General features: G+C 41.4%; 1 protein-coding gene across 1 annotated transcript in view; it reads right to left on the bottom strand.

The window, feature by feature from the left end:
* Positions 1-4,945: 4,945 nt before the first annotated feature.
* The window catches only part of RB1 (RB transcriptional corepressor 1), an 84,220-nt gene continuing 69,658 nt past the window's right edge, over positions 4,946-19,507 (bottom strand). Inside the window, exons 18-27 of the mRNA XM_086476511.1 lie at positions 13,358-13,476; positions 12,786-12,931; positions 11,949-12,094; positions 11,271-11,375; positions 10,097-10,210; positions 9,839-10,005; positions 9,197-9,227; positions 8,709-8,851; positions 8,182-8,231; positions 4,946-6,907 (exon numbers count right to left, since the gene is read on the bottom strand). Coding sequence (XP_086332637.1) covers positions 6,834-6,907; positions 8,182-8,231; positions 8,709-8,851; positions 9,197-9,227; positions 9,839-10,005; positions 10,097-10,210; positions 11,271-11,375; positions 11,949-12,094; positions 12,786-12,931; positions 13,358-13,476 — 1,095 coding nt within the window. The 3' untranslated portion in view covers positions 4,946-6,833. The remainder of the gene's footprint in view (positions 6,908-8,181; positions 8,232-8,708; positions 8,852-9,196; positions 9,228-9,838; positions 10,006-10,096; positions 10,211-11,270; positions 11,376-11,948; positions 12,095-12,785; positions 12,932-13,357; positions 13,477-19,507) is intronic.

Here is a 19,507-nt window from a genome sequence, read left to right on the forward strand (position 1 = left end):
AAGAAAGACTCGGTGTCTGTCAGCTTAGGAGATGTGTAAGAGTCTGCTAACACAGAGGTTTTGTACAGATGGCTACAGCACAGATGTATGGTGAGAGTTCATTGCCAACAGTCAGAATTTAACAACAAAAATCTAATGCAGTAACTACAGTAACTACCCTTTCCCACTTAACGTCAGGCAAACTAAGCTACCATTATCTTGTCTGTCTGGTTTGAGTTTTTTCTTTCTTTTTTTTTTTTTTTTTAAACATCCTGCATTTGGATTTTATGGGACAGGGACTTATTTGCTGCTAAAACTTCCATAGTATACTTTTATCGCCAACCTAATAGTGGGCTGCTTTGTGCCCGGGTTATCATCCCGTGACAATACAAACTTGTTTTTCTGAACATGTGACAAAGTAATAGATTCTTTAGCATGAGAGGCTTTCTGATTGGTAGGAGGGTATGTCTCACTTGGTGTTTATTTGGAGAGTAAAATACATAAGCCCTGAAGAGCTTCAGCTGGATATGACAGTTTACAGTTTCTGGCACTTAATCCGTTGTTCTAGACAGAATGAAAAAAAAAAAAAAAACCTTCATTTCCATTACACCCAGCACGTTCCCTGGCACCCCAATGGGCCAGGAAGCATTCACAGCAGTTGTCTCGATGTGAGTTATTGTGCTGTGTGTTTTGGTACTCGGACAACCATCTGGTTGCTTGTTACTAAAAAAAGAAACCCGAACAAAATCTCAAGGAAAGGGAAGTTCCACCTGAGGTTTGTTTATTCCTGTCTTACTATCCCCAGATAGATCATCTTAAGGAAAATGGAGAAAAAGATAGTTTTAAAGTGATAAAAATGGGTCTTTCTTACAATTAAATCCTAAGAGTGAAACTCACGTTATTTTCCATGTGGCAGTAAGGACACCTTGTCCTAACACATTGTTCCAGGTTCCCCTTCAGACAGTGCTGCCAGGTGACCATAACCGCTTACCTTCCGTGCCTGGTTCAGGTGAGAGGAGGTGCCCTCTGGACACGCCTCTCTCCCATCGCTGACCAGTGAGGTGGCTAAGGCAGAGTAGATACTCAATTCCCAGCTGACCAAGGTGAGTCCAGGTGAAACCCCTCCCCGTGTTGCACAGAGGGAGGTTTGCCCCGTTACAGAAGATGCTGAGCGCATGAAGCATTTACTTGAGTTTTCTAATAGGCAACTGTGAATTAACCCTGAGAAATTATTTCTCTTAAAATTTTGACTGGGTGAAGTGGCTTTAAGTGCCTTTTGTAGTATTTTACAAATGGAGAAGGCAAGAAGCTGGATGATGGGGCTCAGTGCACAAGTATGGTCAGTCATGCGACCTTCCTTCAGCTCCTTGCTGTGCCACATAATCCTTCGATGACTTTTCCTGATCCTCAAAGGTGGTTTCTAAGAACCTAATTCCCATAAAAGATCACAGCCTCATTTCCTCATCTCTAAAGCAGAAATAACTGTTCTTTATTATGTTGGAGGATCGTTTCTCAAACAATCCTGTTCCTTGAGGAGGAGGAAAAGGAGAAGCACTTCCTCGGAGAAGAAGATGAGAAGTAGTGAGTAGTGCCTCTCTTCCCCTCAGTCCCTGTGGGGGTGAGCGGAAGGGTGAGGCATGCAGCCAGTAGCATTTACTTAGGGAGAAGGCCATAAGGAAATTATTCTGGAAAATGCTGTGGTAAAATATTACTTGTGTTTGAGGCATTTGCCTCAGACTCTCACTAGAAATACATTGGGTCATCTACTCCTAAGAAGCGTGTTCTGCCACCCCCTCAGGGGTTAGTACAACTTCCTCCAGCAGCCTAAGGCCCTACTTCAGCAGCTGCCTCAGTATTTTGTATTCAAACAGAACTGGGCAAAAACTTTCCAGTCCTTAATGCAGTTTCATCAAAACCACAACTTCCCTGGGGGAAACAATCAGTTTTGATAAGTTTGTGTTGCAAAGCACTTGACTCGGGCACACCGGCAGAGGTTAGTGCAGACAGCGAAACAGCATCACGGTAGGGCACAACTTTTCTGCAAACCCCGTACGCTCCAGCCCGGCACCGATCGTGCCAAAGCACAGACACACGGCGATGCTACGTAAGCCGAGGCTGGGTAATTCCAGGTGTTTTGGTTAAGCCAGGGATGGCTGGAGTGAAGTTTCTGCCCCTTTCAGTTCACCTGCCAGCTATCCAGGTCTCACCTGTTGCTTCTGTTCCTTTACTTAAGAAAGAACCAACCCAAACCTTTAAATGTGAAATGACTGTTTTTAACTCGACATCTGATCGAAAACCCTCTGCTGAATGAGGAGCCTGCCTCCCTGGAGACACCACTCCATGGAGTGACAGCACTGGCGCGTGACACCACTCTCCTAAGCTGGCTCAAATTCGTAACACAGTAGTTCAACAACTATTTTGGCTTAATATAACCAGTAGTGCCATTTTTTTTTTTCCCATGTATTTCCTTCCTGCTAATAATTTCCAACCTTCTGTACACATCAAAGCCTAGTTGCAATTTCACAGTAATTGACGAAGCCTGTGATTCTAAGAAAAAGCATTTCTGGACTGAGTGAGGGCAATTCTAAAGCTCCAAGGTGTCAATGTTGGCTTTTATTCATGCAATACGTATCACCTGACCCGGATGCGATAGTATTGCATTCATAGAGACATTTATTTATTTAATTTTTTTGAACTTCCAGTGCACACACTTTCCTTGGCACTTAAAAGGTCAATGTTTAAAAAAAGCACACTGGCGTAGGTGGTTAAATGTGTATAACCATGCACTTGAAACCCGATCATGGAACGTTTTCGAAGAACTTGGGGATGCGTTTGACCGTTGCGCGACGGTATGCAAGAAACATCAAGTGCTGAAATACGCCCGTGCTGTTCCGTTTTAGGACACCACAGACAAAAAGGTATTTGTTAAAAAGTGACAATAAGGTTGGGCATAAACTGCGTCTGGAGTTTAAATTGAGAGGGATGTTCTAGGAAGGGATGCGGGTGGGCAACTTGGTGAATCAAATGGAATTTGAAAGAAAGAGAAGTGACAGGGTAGGGTCATTTTTTAAAGGTTCTCTTAAGCTACGAGCCAGCATTGCATGGTCACCTAGTACCCACCTCTAGAGTTCTGTTATCAATGCCTGGTTAATGGTGTAAACTGCTGGTTTTGTATCGTCTGAACAGTTTCCATGGGCTTTCCTTGTAAAACAAACCATTCATTTCCCCCATAGAGCCAGGACACGTTGGCTACCACCTGGTGATGTAGAAAGTTTACAGCTTGAACATAAAATTATGTTTTGATTTCTTGTTTCTTTATAAACTTGCCTGGTTTTAATAGACCTTAATAAAAATGCTGTAATATTTAAAAAGTATGAGTGGGATTTTTTTTTCCTTTCTGTTCAGTAAAAATGAAGAAAGCCTGACACTTAGTCAGCTGTTTACATGTCGTTAGTAGCGTGGGAAAAAAAAGAAATAAACCAGATGATGATATTTCAGAGAGATACTTTAAAGACTATTTGTGTTCTTCAGGAGATCCTCACCACCAGATAAAGTATTTGTAAGCAGAATAAAAACCGAGTCTGCAAAAAAAAAAAAAAAAAGCAGGAGAATTTGCACAAGTGTATTTCCAAAGAAATTAATGCCTCAGTAAAATAATGATTACTAAAATTGTCCTCAAACCATCAAGAATAGTTTCTGAAGCAAATGTACATTATGACCAGCTTACTTGTGACATTTGAAAGTATTTCACCTTGCACTGTGCACCAGTGTCACACAGGCAGAGTCTTCTCCAGCTGCGTCACCTCTGCCACAGGGATCTTCCTGCAGCCTCTCCGGGACGTGAAAACACACAGTTCACGCATTCTGTGACACGTGAAAAAACCCAGCATTTGGAAACAGGGGCCAGCAGCAAGAAACTAAGGTATAAAACTGCAAAGAAAGAGGCTGGAAGTCAGCTCTTCCATCCCAAGACGGCCACGTAGCCAAGCCAATAGACTAAATTCCCCTTGGCGTCAGTGGAGGGAAACAGGCCTCTCCGAGACGCCCCTGCTTACACGTACAGCTTAGGCAGAGGCAAACTTTCTCCCCAAATGCACAGTTCTGCGCTGTGGTAATGAGAAGGGTTTGGTCAGTGCTGCAGTCCTTACCGGCAGGCACCTGGAACGCCCACCCCATCTTCTGCTCTGAATCCCAATTCTCTTTTTTTTTTTTTTCCTGAAACAGTTTCAATATTCTAGCCTGTTTTGAACACAACAAGGTCTCGCCCTAGGAAAGGTACTCTCAAGCACAGGAGGATTGCCAAATTGGATAAAAAGCCATTTGTTTTCGGTACGCATTTATTTGCATATGCATCTGCTTAAAAACAAGACTCTGAAAATGTGTGTTTTCAGAGGGGGCAGGGACTGCCAGTGCGCTTTGTGCTCTGAGCTCTGCCACGAATGCCGCCGCCGCCGCTATAAATAGCTCTGCGAGTTCAGCAGAGTCGTGAGTCACAGGCACCTCTGGACTCTGGCAAAGCAACGTCGGGGAGCTGCGAGGCTGATGTCCCCACTGCCCCGTTCCCAGCCCAGAGTGCCGTGGCGGCCCGGAGTTTGGACATCCTGGGCCCTTCCCAGCAGCTCCGAAAGCAAAAGAATCGATTACGAAAAGCAGGGCAGTGAAGTGCTGGGAACGCTGCCGAGGGCCGTGACAGCGACCCAGCCCACGGTAGGGGCCGGGGCCTGTGCCTGCCGGAACGGTTACCCACGGTGAGCCTGGAGCCACAGGTCTGGCGAGAATAACATCTCTGGAACATCCTACGGAAACTTCTGAAGACAACTCCGAGCCCAACAGCACAGCTATTTGGACCTCTGCACCAAGAGGGAATCCCTGGAGACGGGGTGACCAGCTGCAGCGTGACAGAGCAGGACATCATCACCTACGAAGTTGCCTTCTCATCTCATCAAAGAACATTACCGACTCTAAATCTTTCGAAAGCTATTTTATTTATACTGAAAGGAGAGCAACTGATTAGTTGTATAAAATATTATCGTACATTTGATGTAAAGCCTTCAGTCTGTCTGAACAAAAAAATACATTGTCACAGTAAAGAAATAATAAATCTCTTCAGGTACTGGACTCTGTAACGTCACCCCTCCAGCCAAAGGATCATGGAAGAACTTAAACGGCTGTAACAGAGCTTACAGTCAGTGTACCCCAATGTTAACAGATATTCTGTCTGTAAAACTCTGCACAAAGTGAGAAAATAAATGTAACGCTTCTGCACATTTTTCAGGAAGAAAGTTGAGCTATATTGAGACTAAAAAAATAACTCAATTTTATTTTAAAATTCATTGACAAATCGGTGTTTGTAGAGTTTTTAGTAGCTCTAGGATTAGCTTCCGTTCAACACAAGAACTGATCTTTAAAATGTACTACTGTTAAGTATTCTAGGATCGGCTAAACAGTCTCTAAATAAGCTACCTGGAGAAGATGTGGCTTTAGAAGGTTTCCGTAACGAATAGCATGCTTTTCTACTATAACTGTTTTCACCTAAGTAGCTGCAAAAGCTACCCATTCATCAAAATGGGTAATTTTAAAGCAAGACTTCCTTACATATATTTTAATCCACTGGCAGTAAAATGTGCTTTCCTTAACTGGCTGGTTTGCAAACACTTTGTCATTGCAAGAAAAATGCCAGTATCTGAATCAGTAACTTACATAAGATGAAAACAGTTTTGGAGTTTGTTTTTTTTTGCTGGTGGCAACAGTTCACAAGTTGCCTGTTCAACTCTGCCTTTTCAGTGAAATAAGGCAGACTGAACTTCCCCAACGTGGGCTCACCCAGCTCGGCTTTGTGCAGACACTGCAGTAAGGCCAACGGGGCCTTCTACCTGGAACCCAGCTGGGGCCATTCGCCTTTCAGCTACGGGGAGGAGGTTTGGTGCCTGTTTCTCAAATTATTTGGCTTGGCTACAGTTAGGTGAAAATTTGAAGAAATCAGGAAAATTCTACATCATTAGAATTTCGAAATCTTACGTGTATGCGTACCAGGTGGTATTTAGGTTTGGGGTTCTTTTTTCTTTTAGTAACTGAGATTTTTTCCCAGAGAAGAAAGTGCACATCAAGTACGCTGTGTATGGGAAGAAGCTTCAGCTTCTGGGAGGATGATTCTGTGTGGGGTTCTGGGAAGATCTGCTGTGGGATTCACATTCCACGGAATTCAACAGTGCAGCTGCCCTCTGAAATCCCAGCGGGGCGAGAGCTGGGGAAGGAAAACTACGCAACGCTAAGTACTGGTTTCAGTAGTACGGCTACATAACGAGTTCACTTCGAATTCGGGTTGTACTTCTCACGCCGGGCCCCACCTCTGTGAGGCCGGCCACCGCTGTGCAGTTCACGGGAATTTGATGCACTGATTATCTACAGAGACAGAAATCTTTGCAGTATCTGGCCCCTCGTTTTCAAAATTTGCAAGTCATGAAAACCTAAAAATGAAATCTAAGAAATAAAATTAGTGCATTTCAAATCATCCTAGCTAACATTTTGTCTTTAGACAGGAAAGTTCAATCCAAGTAGCCTGAATTGGCTTAAATCAGTAATGTTGCAATAGGAAGCTAAGACACCTTCCAAGTCATGTTTTTAAAATCCTCAAAAAAATATATATAAATTAAATTCAGTGGCTTACACTGTATACATGCTACATCATAAGGCAAAGTATCATGAAAGACATTTAAAAATTTAAAAAGTCCAAATGCTTTCAACTAGCAGTTCGGAATAAAAAGCAACTAAAAAAGCAACTCATTTAATGAAGGCTGTAAAACAACAACAATCTAAGAGGGCCTGCAGTGCAGCCCCTGGTCCTGAGAAGAGTCTCACTTTTCTTCACCGGCTGAGGTATCATTTCCATCGTTCAGCTTCTGCTTTTGCATTCTTGTTCGAGTCGATGCTAAAAAAAAAAACCCAACCAAAACAAAACCAGAATGAAATTAAGTATTTTCTTCAGAATCGCTTTGGATGTGATTATTTATTGTAAAACTTTGCAATGACACAAGGAGTACAAGTACGCTATGCTAAAGAAAACAAATCCCCCATTTTACAACACCCACATAATTCTGAGTTGCTTCAGCAATTCTTGCTCCATCTCACGCACCTTCAGAGATCCACTCCACCCGTTCACTCAAGCTCTCCTTGCTTCTGTACCCTCACGTTGTCCGTTTTCACCCCCAAGGCGGGCCGATGGACTGCGTCACGCAGGGATCTCGCCTCGTCGCCAGGCAGATGCCACGGGCTGAGCAGCCCCCACGTCCCACAGCCAGCCCAGCCTGCCCAGGACACGCCCCTTCCCCCCCGTGACGCACATGGACACAACTGGACATGAGCTACGACGTCCCTTCCTAACCTCTGCCACAAGTCAATGCTGAAACATTTCCCCTGCCCTAAAATAAACGGGAGGTGCCTGGATCCGTACTCATGCCTGTCTCGAGGAGCACACACTTGCTAGGTAAGAATTTTTAATGGGCAAATCCGCTCAGCTACAGAGCTCAGATTCCACCAGAGAGTGAGAACGGCTGGTCAGACCAAGCGTGTTCCTTCTCTGGAGGGGGGACAGGGCTGTTTTGCTTTTCATGAGCTAGATTTTGAGTTTCATTTGAAAAACAGAAAAGTGACCCCATAAAATCTGAAAGAAATGCTGATCCACAGTAGCAGAAGCAGCAGTCTCAGGCATTTTAGTATAAAAGACGGCAAAGCAACATACAAAATTACACGCAATTCTCCTGTCTATATAATTTTCCTTTACTGTACTGTAATCACCTAAAAAGGTGTTCTGGTCAACTAAATGCTGCTGCAATTACTACTGATTTCTACCCGTGCAAGCTCTCAGCTTCGGGTCTGTCACCGGCACAAAAGGGAGAGCTTTGGCAAGCAATTTAATTCCATTTCAAGAATTCCAGTGTTTAGGAAGAATGTGTCACACTCATTTTCTTATTCACATGCAATACAGCATCTTCTATACTGCTGTGCCATTTAGCATCCTCAAAAAGGCTTTTGAGGATTTCCATTTTATGATCTGCATTTTCATGGTTCAATGGAGCAAGTACAAAACTGAGCAAGTTACTGAAATGACATCGGTGCTGAGAAATGTTTTTATGTGAGTGGGCACAAACTGCTTTATCCAAGGCACTCGCCGCTGTACAGTTCATTACAAAAAATAATACTCACTCATTTCTGCGAGCTTTTGTTGGAACTTGGACTCCTGGGGTAGGTGTTTGCTGCAGACAGAAAGCACATGATTAAGCAGAAGTTAAAAAAAATAACTTTTTATCCTCATAAACTAAATTTAAATCAAGGTTAGTTCATTTCAGTGCTATCGCCTTCTCTTACAAAGATGCAAACCCTTTTCTCATCCACACAAAACTCAAGAGTTGCTTGATTTCTGATATATCTAAAAAATCTAAGGGTTTTTTTTTTAAAAGACTGACTAAAGATGACAGCATGGTTTAGCACTCAGCAGTAACACTGGGATGTTGGACGTACAGGCCCGGAGTAAATCCTCGCTTCTGACATCAAAGCGTCTAATTGAGGAGTATTATGCCACCATCTATCATTGAATATATTTACTAAAGTTCACAGATTAAGAGAAGTTAGGTTATCAGGAAGAAGTTAAGATGTCAGGAAGAAGTCAGGATGGAAGGCCCTGAGAACCAAACACATCTAAGATCACCAAAAAGCCAAGAAAAATCCCTCACCTTCCATCTGCTTCATCTTGCCCTTCTATATCAAAGCGCAGCCTCTTCAGCGGCTTAGGAGCAGCACTTACTTCTGCGCTGCGTTTTAGCTGGCAGTCACTGTTGCACACCATCTGGTTTATTTTTTGAAACTTTTCAGAAGTCTGAAATGACAAGAAAATGGGGGAAGAATTGCCAATAAACCCTAAAACTACTCAAACTTTCCAGATTATCTGCTAAAAAAATTAGGAGTTCTAAAACTCTGCAGTTGAAGAACTCTATCTTCTCTCAAAGCAACTAAAATAAAACGCAAAACATTTTAAAAGCGAAGCCTGGATATTTGAAAGGAGTTAACAGAACACTCTTGTAATCTTTGTGCTTACAGACTGCATAAAACACCACGTTAAATTAGAGACACTCGTGGTCCAGTTCCACAGGTGTCAGCAGCCTTTCATTCCTCCAAAAGTTACACACATTCAAGACCAGACATTAAAAATGTTAAAACTCACCCCAAACGATTCACCAATGGACACCAAAATTCTGCCAAGCGAAGAAGAAAAGCGTTTAAAGATTAAGCTACCTTTAACAACGACAGAAGCATCCCCCGTTTGCACAGCCTGGCGTAAGACACCCTCCCCCTCTCCCTGCGCTAACACTGCAAACCCAAACGACGCTTCGCTGTGTGGAGATGATCTTAGAGGTCTATTCCAACCTGATGATTCTATGTTCCGCTCAGTCAACTAAATGCTCTGGACCGTTTTGTTCCAAAAAAAGGTATTTTCTCTTTAAACAAGTGTACAAAGCTCATCTATGATTTTCAGGACTGTGATCCAGAGTCAAAGCCGACAACATTTAAGCAACTAGGCCAGGAAATCCCTCTTGGATGTGACTATTCTTGACAAAAAAAAAAAGAAAAAAAAAAAAGAAAAAGAAAAGCCCCCAAACTCCTTGACCACACTGACTCAACTGAAACAGAAAAGTGCTCAAAGATGAGTAAAGATTCCACATACAGGAAGCAAACTTTTAACCAGAAAAGATGTCATAACCACAGACTATTGACAAAACTAGCCCGTGAGGTTTTCTAATTTGCTACCACTAAAATCGCCCAAATACCTTTAATTTAGTCAAAGAAACCCTTGTCAACAGCCTACCTAGACCTTGGAGTCATCTTTGTGGGCGACTGAAACCCATCGGAGAATTTGTACGGGCTCTTCAAAGGTGAGATGTAGATGTTATTGCCAGCAGGGACACGCCGAGGAGAGTTGGAAAACTGGTAAGGGCTGCGAGGAATGTGCGGGATAGGTGACAGAGTGGGAGGCTATAAAAATAATAAATAATCATAAGGTTTTTATTGTCTATATATTCCTATTCTATTAAAGGATTAATACTGAACACAAGTAACAGCTTACCCTGTTGGAGGCATACTGCAAAATGTTTGTTTTCAGCTTCTGCATAAACACCAAGTTGTAGAAGACTATAATGGAGTCATACTGTTCCTCCCTGATAAGAACACGTTTGAAAGTCTGCACAGGGTGAGAAAATCAACACAGTAAAAAAAATAAAATAAAATAAAATTTAAAAGGATGGCAATTGGACATTTGACAGACTCATAAAGCCATTCAAAAGATCTGTGTTTGGTAAGAGCTACGATGGTGGCACGGGTACTGTACACAAGCCTTTGTAACTACTATTTAGAACTGTTCTAAATTGTTGGGGTTTTTTCCCAAACGTATATGAACATCAGTAGTGGCACCTACTTAATTAACTGGCACAGCCCCCCAGGGCAAAAGCAGTTCATCAGTACTCTAACATTATTCCCCAAATTTAAGCTCCATTTACTTTCACGCACCCAATCGTCAAAAAAAAAAAAGGCTTTGCCTCTGTGCACGCCTTGGAAGGCGAAAAAACTCCTTACTGACCTGATGTGGATAAACTAGTTCTTTAGGCTGGGAGACAAAAGTCAGGAGTTTAGCCAAGATGTACAAATACACTATGAGAAATTCTGCTAATAAAAGGATGCCTACGGGTCAGTTAACTGTGGGATGGTTTGTTTGATTTTCTATTGATTTAATTACCATTTTGTGCAAAAAATTAAGTCCAGTAAGGCCCTTACAAAGAAAGGAACTTCTTGATCTCGGAATTAACCCTGCAACTTTAATACATACGTACCTGTTTGACATATAACCGTACACTTCTACTCGATACCTAGCCGTATTTCTCTGAAAGCTTCTAAAGAAGGTTACCTGCTCGTCTCCCCTTAACGCTCAATGGAATTTAGGCAACTTTTAAAAGAACTTGGGTTGCTTTGGAAAATGCCACTAACAGTACATCTGAATCTTTCATAACGTCTCCAAATAGAATCATCACCCATTATTCGGTATCTTTAAGTAAAAAAGTGAAGATGTTTAAAGAGACATTTAATACTAGAGACAGTCTTCTCCTCCACAAAATTGAGAGGCAGCGAAGCAGAAGTTTTCTTCTGTGTGTTCAAGTGTAGTTTGTTTTTTTTATTTTAGATAAACAGAGAAAAATAATTCATTTATAACATTTTTATGGAAGTACAACATTAAAGAATTTCCATACCTCTTGATTTGTGTTGGGAAGCTCCTTGTATGCCGAAACGATTATTTTAAACCTTAGATCTACATTCTTTACTTTGCATATGCCATACATGGAACACATCATGATCTATTAAAGAAACAAGACAAGACAACTGGAAATGCAGAAAGTGAATTCAGCTTCTTCGTTTCAAATTGAGAAATCAATTGATGAGCTTTCTGTTACTGAGTGTGCTCTGTAAACTAGCATGCAGCTCAACTTCGTAAGAGCTTCCAGAATGCAAGTCAATTACCGTTCCCTCCATTTCTGTATGACCATCAACTAATTGGAGCGGAAAATATCTTCTCAAACTCATTTCACAAGCTGCAATTTTAGGGCAGAATAACAAAACATTTATCAACCACACATGTTGTCTTCCCAAAGAAAACTGGTATTCTCTCAAGTATATTATTAGAAAGTTTGGGGGGTCTTCGTTATTTTGAAAATAGCTGTAAATGGTATATGAAGATCCCAGAGTAAGTAACTGCCACTACTTAAAAAAACTGAGATAACAGATTTCACTCTTAAATTAATTTCTCCTTTGAATGATCAGTAGGGAAATAAAACCTCAGATTACAATTTCTAATGGCTAAATAATGTATAAGGAACATTTTGTTCAGGACGGTCTTTCCAAACTTTCAAAAGCCTCGTTGTTAATGTTACCTGGTCCAAGTGCCTGTCTCTCATAAGTTCATACTCGTTTTGCAGTGTGTGCTGGAAGAGGGTCCAGATCAAGGGTTCCAGGTCAGGATGTTCAGAGAGAAGCCGAAAGAACAGGGTACGCAGTCGAAGATAGGCCAGTAGATACACTTCAGAAACAGAGAAGAAAAACAAACTGAAATTGTAATAATAGAAATATACAAAAGAACAGGAACACGATGGAGGATGGACAGCAACTGAATGTTCACCTTTACCCCCCACAAAAACTACGAGCCCTCAAAGGGAGGTAGTAGAAGCCAGGTTTGAAATGGAAAAGATTCTTCGTACAACAGGCAGCGGACACACCTAAGTCCACACCAAACAATGCCGCGCACGTCTGTCTATGTCAATTCAAAAAGAGTCCGAACAAGCATTTGGAACATGAATCTACTGAGAGTTACTAAGCAGACATATTGCAAGAGGCTCAGGAAAACCTCCAAGCTGGAGAAAGTCAAAGCTTGGGAAAGCATTCAGGGGAAGCACCATACATGCTTGGCCAGTTCTTAAGCTTCCCATCACATCTATTTCCGGTCACTGCTGGAAAAAGGATGCTGTCTGTGACAGAAGAACCCTCCTTCTGAGCCCATGGGCCATTCTTACAACCAGTAGGTAAGTTTTCAGTTTCAACTGGCAGTGTGTAGAACGCAAGCATTAACTTTCTGGCACCATCTTACTGTTTCTTCCAGAGGCAGATGAAGGTTTGTACGGCGTTTACTACAGATTATAATCTTCTAAGAAAAGTTGAGCTCCAAAACAGCAAGAGATGACTTTGCAATTACAGCAAATACAGAAGCAACAAACCCTTTTTGTAGAACAAAGAGAGGGAGGTAGATTTCTGTGGTTTCTGTGTTTGGGGGGTCACGCCTGGCTGACCATCTGGAGTGGAAGTAGAACTTGGAGGAGGTCCAGATGCTTTCTTCTTAGGAGATCTCACAGGAGAAAGATAGCTAGAGATTCAACAGATATTAACTAGTTAACATCACAGGATAAAGGAACGATTTCGTATGAATAACACTTGCAGGAACTCTTCCCTCTTCCCCCGTTAGAAGAAATTAATTGCTACTGCAAGCAATTCTCACATCAGGAATTAAAAATTCAAGTTATTGACTAAATACCTGATAAAGGGACTTATTCCTAGGCAAGTAAGATAGCAGTTTGCAATTACAAGTTTGTTAGGGCTTGGGAAAAAAAAAATACTTCTGAATTTGCTTTAGCTAAATTTACATGTATAATAAACAGCAGCAAATACAACAGTTCAACGTATCCTAAGTACCAAGCCTAACAAGTAGGAAAACAGAATACAAGTGGATTTAAATATTAAGGGCAATATTAACTTCACATTTTACTAGACCTCAAGCATGCATGTCACTTACAGGTCTGCTGCAGTGTGATTATGTTGGAGAGGCAGATTGAGAGTGGAAGTGGGCTCAGGCTGATCAGTTTGGCCTTCTCGTTCTTTTGACTGCTTGATAAGATCAAACAGAGGTGACCCCTAGAAAAATGTAACAGTACATTATTCTGAGAGTAGACAACCACACTGGATGGATTTTGTTCCTTCTTCTCTAAAAAAATTAAAAAAAAAAAAAATCCCCAAAATATGATCCTAAACAGAAGATCAATGCTTTGAAATACTTCAGAACAGTCATATTTTGCCTGATAGATTTTAACTATTTAACTGAACTTTTAACTATTAAATACACCAAACACTTTTTCTGATTCAATAGTAGTCCGTTAGATATAGGCTAACTGCAGAGTTGAAACACAGTTATAGTCTAGAGTCTCTTACTACTTCCTATGAAACAGCCATTCCTGAAAAAAGAGCAAACAATGCAAGAAAATATATAGAAGGTCACATTTCAGAAAAAAACAAACCAACCAACCAACAAACCCACGCATGGGTGACTGAAAATTACTGCTGTACCTAGTGTCAATCCATTTCTGCTACAACACCTACCCAATATCTTACATATGATAATACACAAAACATGGCCATAACTCATCTAACTGCACTGGGGACTATTTCCATCTCTGCAGTTTCGTGTTCCAGAGCTACCTCTGACACGAGTTATAGTCGCTCTGGATGCATGAAGTCTCTGCCCTCATGCCTGAAACCAAAAATCCTTTTGATTCTAGATCAATTATCAGCACTTTATGCAAGGCTGCTGGAACAGGTCTGAACCTACTACGAGCTTGGCGATGTAGAGAAGATGGAGATGGAATGGAGAAGGTTCTGGCTGAAGCAACATTAGTACTACTGCTGATGTTAGTAACGAACAGCAGTTTTGCAGAAAGAAAATCTCAGGTTTTTGCTGCTTTTTGTGTGTCATGTACAGAGTAGAATTATGCTGACTGCATGGGAAAATATTTTGGCACTGTATTATAATTAATTTTGAAAACACAGAGTTGCTGGCTTCTGGTTGTTTATTTTCTTTAAACAGGAGACTCCTCTTTGAGCATGATGTTGCCTTCCAACAGCACAGCATCAGAACTCCAGATGCAACACAAGAACATCTGATTAGCAAGTATCTGCCTTCTCAGGGCAGAAAACAGTGTCCATAAGACCGGGAATGAAATAGGCAAAACCAGACATTCAGCATTTTCCTCCAAATGATCCCCCAAAAGATAGCAGCAAACCAATCAGCTCAATACTTTGTACTTAATGCATTGTCCGATTGCCCAAGGTCTGTTTCATGCTCCAAATGCATGTTACTAACATTAAAATACAACGGCACACATGATAAATCGGCAGCTACAGTAACAAGCAGGAGCACAGCACACATGTAAAGCAAGCTGCATCACCTGGCTAAGGCAATAAGAAAAGGCCTAGTAAAACTATACTAGATATACTAGAATTAAAACTAGCCTTATTTATTAAAAAACCCACTTTTCTTCTGAAGTGCATCAACTAAAAATTCAGAACAACAAGACGAGAGTGACTTGAGATTTACAATTTTTCACATTGTGTAATTTTTAAATTATGGTTTTGGCAATACTGGAGCTGTTCCATCCATAACAGAAAAACATCAGTTACTGACTCATAACCACATAGTTATTTCTCCATCATTTCTCAACCAGATCAGCTCTTGGGCTGGTTTGCATCATCTTTCCCTGTACTTGGGAGCGCACGCACTTCTCACTTAGTGCTTGCGGCGCTGCCCTTGCTGGAAATGCAGAGACATGACCTTCTCCATTTCTCATTCTTCTGGCCACTTGGCCTCTTCCTTTTTATTATTCCCTCAGTGTTTCATAGAAGCACAGAATGGTTTGGGTTGGAAGGGACTTCAAAGATCACCCAGTTCCAACCCCCCTGCCATGGGCAGGGACACCTTCCACCAGACCAGGTTGCTCAAAGCCCCATCCAACCTGGCCTTGAACACTGCCAGGGAGGGGGCAGCCACAGCTTCTCTGGGCAACCTGTGCCACTGTCTCGCCAGCCTCAGGGTGAAGAACTTCTTTCTTATGTCTACTCTATAGTTCACTATGCTCTGAAGAATCCAAGTTTCTTTCCCAGAGCAATCACTAATTCCTTGCTTAAACATCTCTTAATTCCTTGACTAAGTGCGAATCCCACTTAATTTGTTTCACATTTTAGCTATTAATGCCTGTGAAAGTATTGATTTTTAACGAAGCATCAGTAAAAGGAAAAGGGGTTGATAAAGGGGAAAGGTCAAGAAGCAAAAGTTACTACTTTTGAAGGTAGCACTTGAGACCAGCAGTTCCAGGTCCTCTCTCAACCCTGCTCCAATTTTCAGTACACAGAGCGTGATTTCACTAGATAAGGTGAGGGGACACAGCAGCTTGTTACGTATGGAAGGGACCTGCCCACTTTTGCATCATTTCCACTCCTTCCCTTCTACTTTCCAGCCTTGAAGATCAGTCAAACTCTGTAAAGTCAATTTGATGCACTAAACAAGCAGAAAGTTAACAGAAAAAGCAAAACCAGATTTAAGCCAGCTCTGCAGAGAATCATAAGCAAAGCCAGAACAAGCACTAAGAAAAGCCAGGGCAGCGACACCACGAAGGTTGGGAGCAAAGCAGGAAAGAGCCGAAAATGGAGAGTATGAGATGTCCTGCCTTTACTGACAACAACCTGTTCCATCGACTGACTGGCATGTGAAACTTTACCCTACAGGCATTTATGAAACCTACTCCTGCTTCCCATCAGTCAGATGAACTACAGTAGAAACACCTACTTACAGAGACCGAGTAGCAAAGACTTCAGTGATCCAATGCATCTCTTTTGAAAGCTCCCACAAAGGCTAATTGACATTGTGGTTCAAACTGTGGCAAGATAACCGGGGTGTTATCACCCAGCCGGCCCCCAGCAGCGCTGACCAGACAGCATCAGCGATGGTGGGATGGGAGAAAGCACGATTCAACACGTGCCCTTGGGCAAACCGTGGTCATGCTGCCCACCCTGACTGCAGACTTTTTGTGAGCGCTGAGGCTGCATGAGCGAGAAAAAGGTTATCTAGTTTTCAGACCTGGTGAAATTTAAGGTGGGAGTTCTGCCAATCGCGATTTCAGCCTTACAGCTGAGAGAATTTTAGATGAAGCCCTCTGTGCTCTTTCCCCAGGGACCCCCACCACTCTTACTGGGACCTTCCAAATGCACAGCCACGTCGTTGGAGAAATAGGGGCTACACTGAGGAGACTGGTGCCTCACAAGAAAAACAAGTACGCCATAACGTAGAAATATGCAGAAATGAGGTTTCTCAAATATGTCTACCCTCCACCCTGCAAAACTGACGGGTTTAATTACAACCTAACATAAATAAATATAAATGAGACTTCTATTTAGTGAATCTGAAGTGCATTCTGCAGTTTGCAGAGAGTTTTCAAGCCTATCAGGGCAAACTTTGTTCAGTTCCAGTCCCACTATTTGGTATTCAACAATCTACCTCTCGCTCAAATGAGCAAAGTATAATACCATTAACCAGACAATTAGCAGTCCTCTAAGTAATAGTCACAAAAGAACTTTAACTCCCAGGTCCAGCTTTATCGAACAGAAACGTTTATCAGTAACTTGTTTCTAAAGCAACACTATTCACGCTATCTTTTACAAAATTTATATTGCTTTTTAAAGCTTTTAAGCAGCAGTTCAGGTCACCAGGTCACCACCTCCAATGCATTCCTTTCACATGAACGGAGTTTTGCAGTTTTTGCTTTAATTTAATGGTCAGTAAGTGATTAATGTTACTAGATGCAGGCACAGAATAAATTTTACTAATTAAGTGAAATGCTGCTTTTCATTTGAGACACCCTTGAGATGGCTAGAGAAGCCTCCATTTTATTAGTGCGAAAAGAGAGAAAGCAATTAAGGCCTAACATTTCTCAGGGTCAGATGGCCACTGGCATCAGAATGAAGAATAAGACTGAAACCTGACTCAGTCCCCTCTCACCATACCCAGGGCTAGCTATAAACTCTGCAACGCTAAACTCCGTGAATTAAGCGGGACTTTGTAACAGTGAGCCTCCGCAGGATGCTTCCCTGCAGCAACACCCCCATCGCAAGCATCTGCGGTGATTCTTCCCAACCTGAAAGCTCCTTTTATGGACAAAACAGGCAGAATTTCTTGTTGGCTAACCTTTATTTGGCTATGGTGAAACTACAGGACACACAGGTGCTTCCCAGCTTCCTGGTCTTTACATCAGCTCTGTCCCAACCACACGTTTAACTGGACTTTGGTTTCCATGAAAAGATCAAACAAAAGACCTAAATCCTTAAATATGGAGAACAGCTACCCTGGGGTTTGGGTGGAGTCCACTGACTACAGAGGAAGTCCCTGAGCAGCTTTACTCTCAGCAGCGCTAATTAGCAGTTCACAGTATTTTAAAAACGGCTTTTGTCTTTGTTTTCTTTTGCTTTATGTTTTTATTCTTTATAATAATTTCCTAATAGATTTTCAGGTTTTAGTTATTTGTCCACAATAAATTTTAATTCAGTGTTCACCGCTAAACTATGTGTATATCTCAATGCCAAGCTCCCTTGGGGTTATTTTTGGGGTTTTTTGTTTGGGGTTTTGTTTTATAATCAACACCACCTCAAATTACTGAATCAGTCAATACAACTCATAATGTTAAGAAGCGCTCTTCTTCGTAATGTGCTAAAAGGTGGCTGTGATTTTGCAAGGCAAAACAAAGCCAATTTAGAACTGACAGCTTTGGAATAGAAGTGCAAGGACTGGATTGGTGCGAGCTATTTCCACTCCTCTTTCCCATAACAGAATTGCTCACCAGGTTAGTTGACTTTTGCTTGCAATTGTATTTTCAGAAGCTTCACATGAAAATTAGTATTCAGATTTCTGAAATAATTCAAGCCTGCCAAAACAAAATATACTTCACAGTCTAAATTTAAATAGTATTTAACATAAAAAAGCAGTAAGATTAAGGACTTTATTTTCATTTCAAACATAAGAATTGTGTTATATAAATTATGATCCTATTAGGGCTTGTTCTTACAAAATACAAAGAAAAACATTAACCACTGCAGTGTTAACGGTTTAATTCATATAAGAATCCTGTCAGAACTGCTTTTAACTCCTTAGAGAAAAGGTATGTTTAATGCAAGTCCTATCCTACCTTACTGACCTCCAGCATTCAAAATCAATTAATATTGTCATTGAGCCTTGTGAGGATCTCCTTTTATCTAAATGCATAGTGTGCAGGGTTAAAAAAAAAAAAAAAAAAAAGGCAGAAAAGAAACAGTGATGGTTAATTAGTTCTGGTCATTTGAGACCAATATTTTGATGGGTTTTTTCCTCCTCACACAATATGCTTAGAAAGTCATAAACTAGAAAGGAAGTGATAAGCACATGCTGATACACACACAAATCATGAAAACTCTGATAATTTGAAGTCCTTGACACAAAGCACATGAGCAGCTGACCTGAAAGCAAGTGTGCTAGCCTCAAGCCTGTTAGGAGTTTTCAAGTTCAGTTCTCATGTTCCAGTTGCTTATAAAATAAAATAGCTATTTCACCAAAAAACGGAGTAACTGCTCTCTGCTCTGGCACATAGGACCCATTGTGGAAATGTGGAACTGATTTAGGCAGTCTCTAGAGTACATACATACACATTAATACGAAATCAAGCAGCTCTAATGGCAGAAACAGAGATTTCCTACCAAAAGTTATTTGAAGGCCTAGTAAAAAAGGAGTTCAAATCTCTTCAGTCAGAAAGAGACAGTCAGGTCATCAAGCACGGATATGCACCTTAAACTTGTGTTGCTCTAAATAATGCTGGAAATCTCTTTGCGGTTTTGCAATAATCTAGTCTTCCTCAAAAGCCTCTGGAGAGACCTGGAAAGTCTTGGTAGAATTCAGAAATTATTTCAGATCAATACATACCACAATTTTCAACCCCCCTGCTCCCAAAACTGCTCTTCACCAGATGGTTTTATATCAACCAATTATCTATGTTTTACAGGGTCTCTCAGCAAATGTCCGTGGGGCCACCTCACTGCAGGATTCAAGAGCATCATCAAAATATGCTTGCTAGCAACAGAGAAGGATGCAGGTAAA

This window comes from Leptosomus discolor, chromosome 1 (genome assembly GCF_034619465.1).
Source record: "Leptosomus discolor isolate bLepDis1 chromosome 1, bLepDis1.hap2, whole genome shotgun sequence".
NCBI lineage: Eukaryota > Metazoa > Chordata > Aves > Leptosomiformes > Leptosomidae > Leptosomus > Leptosomus discolor.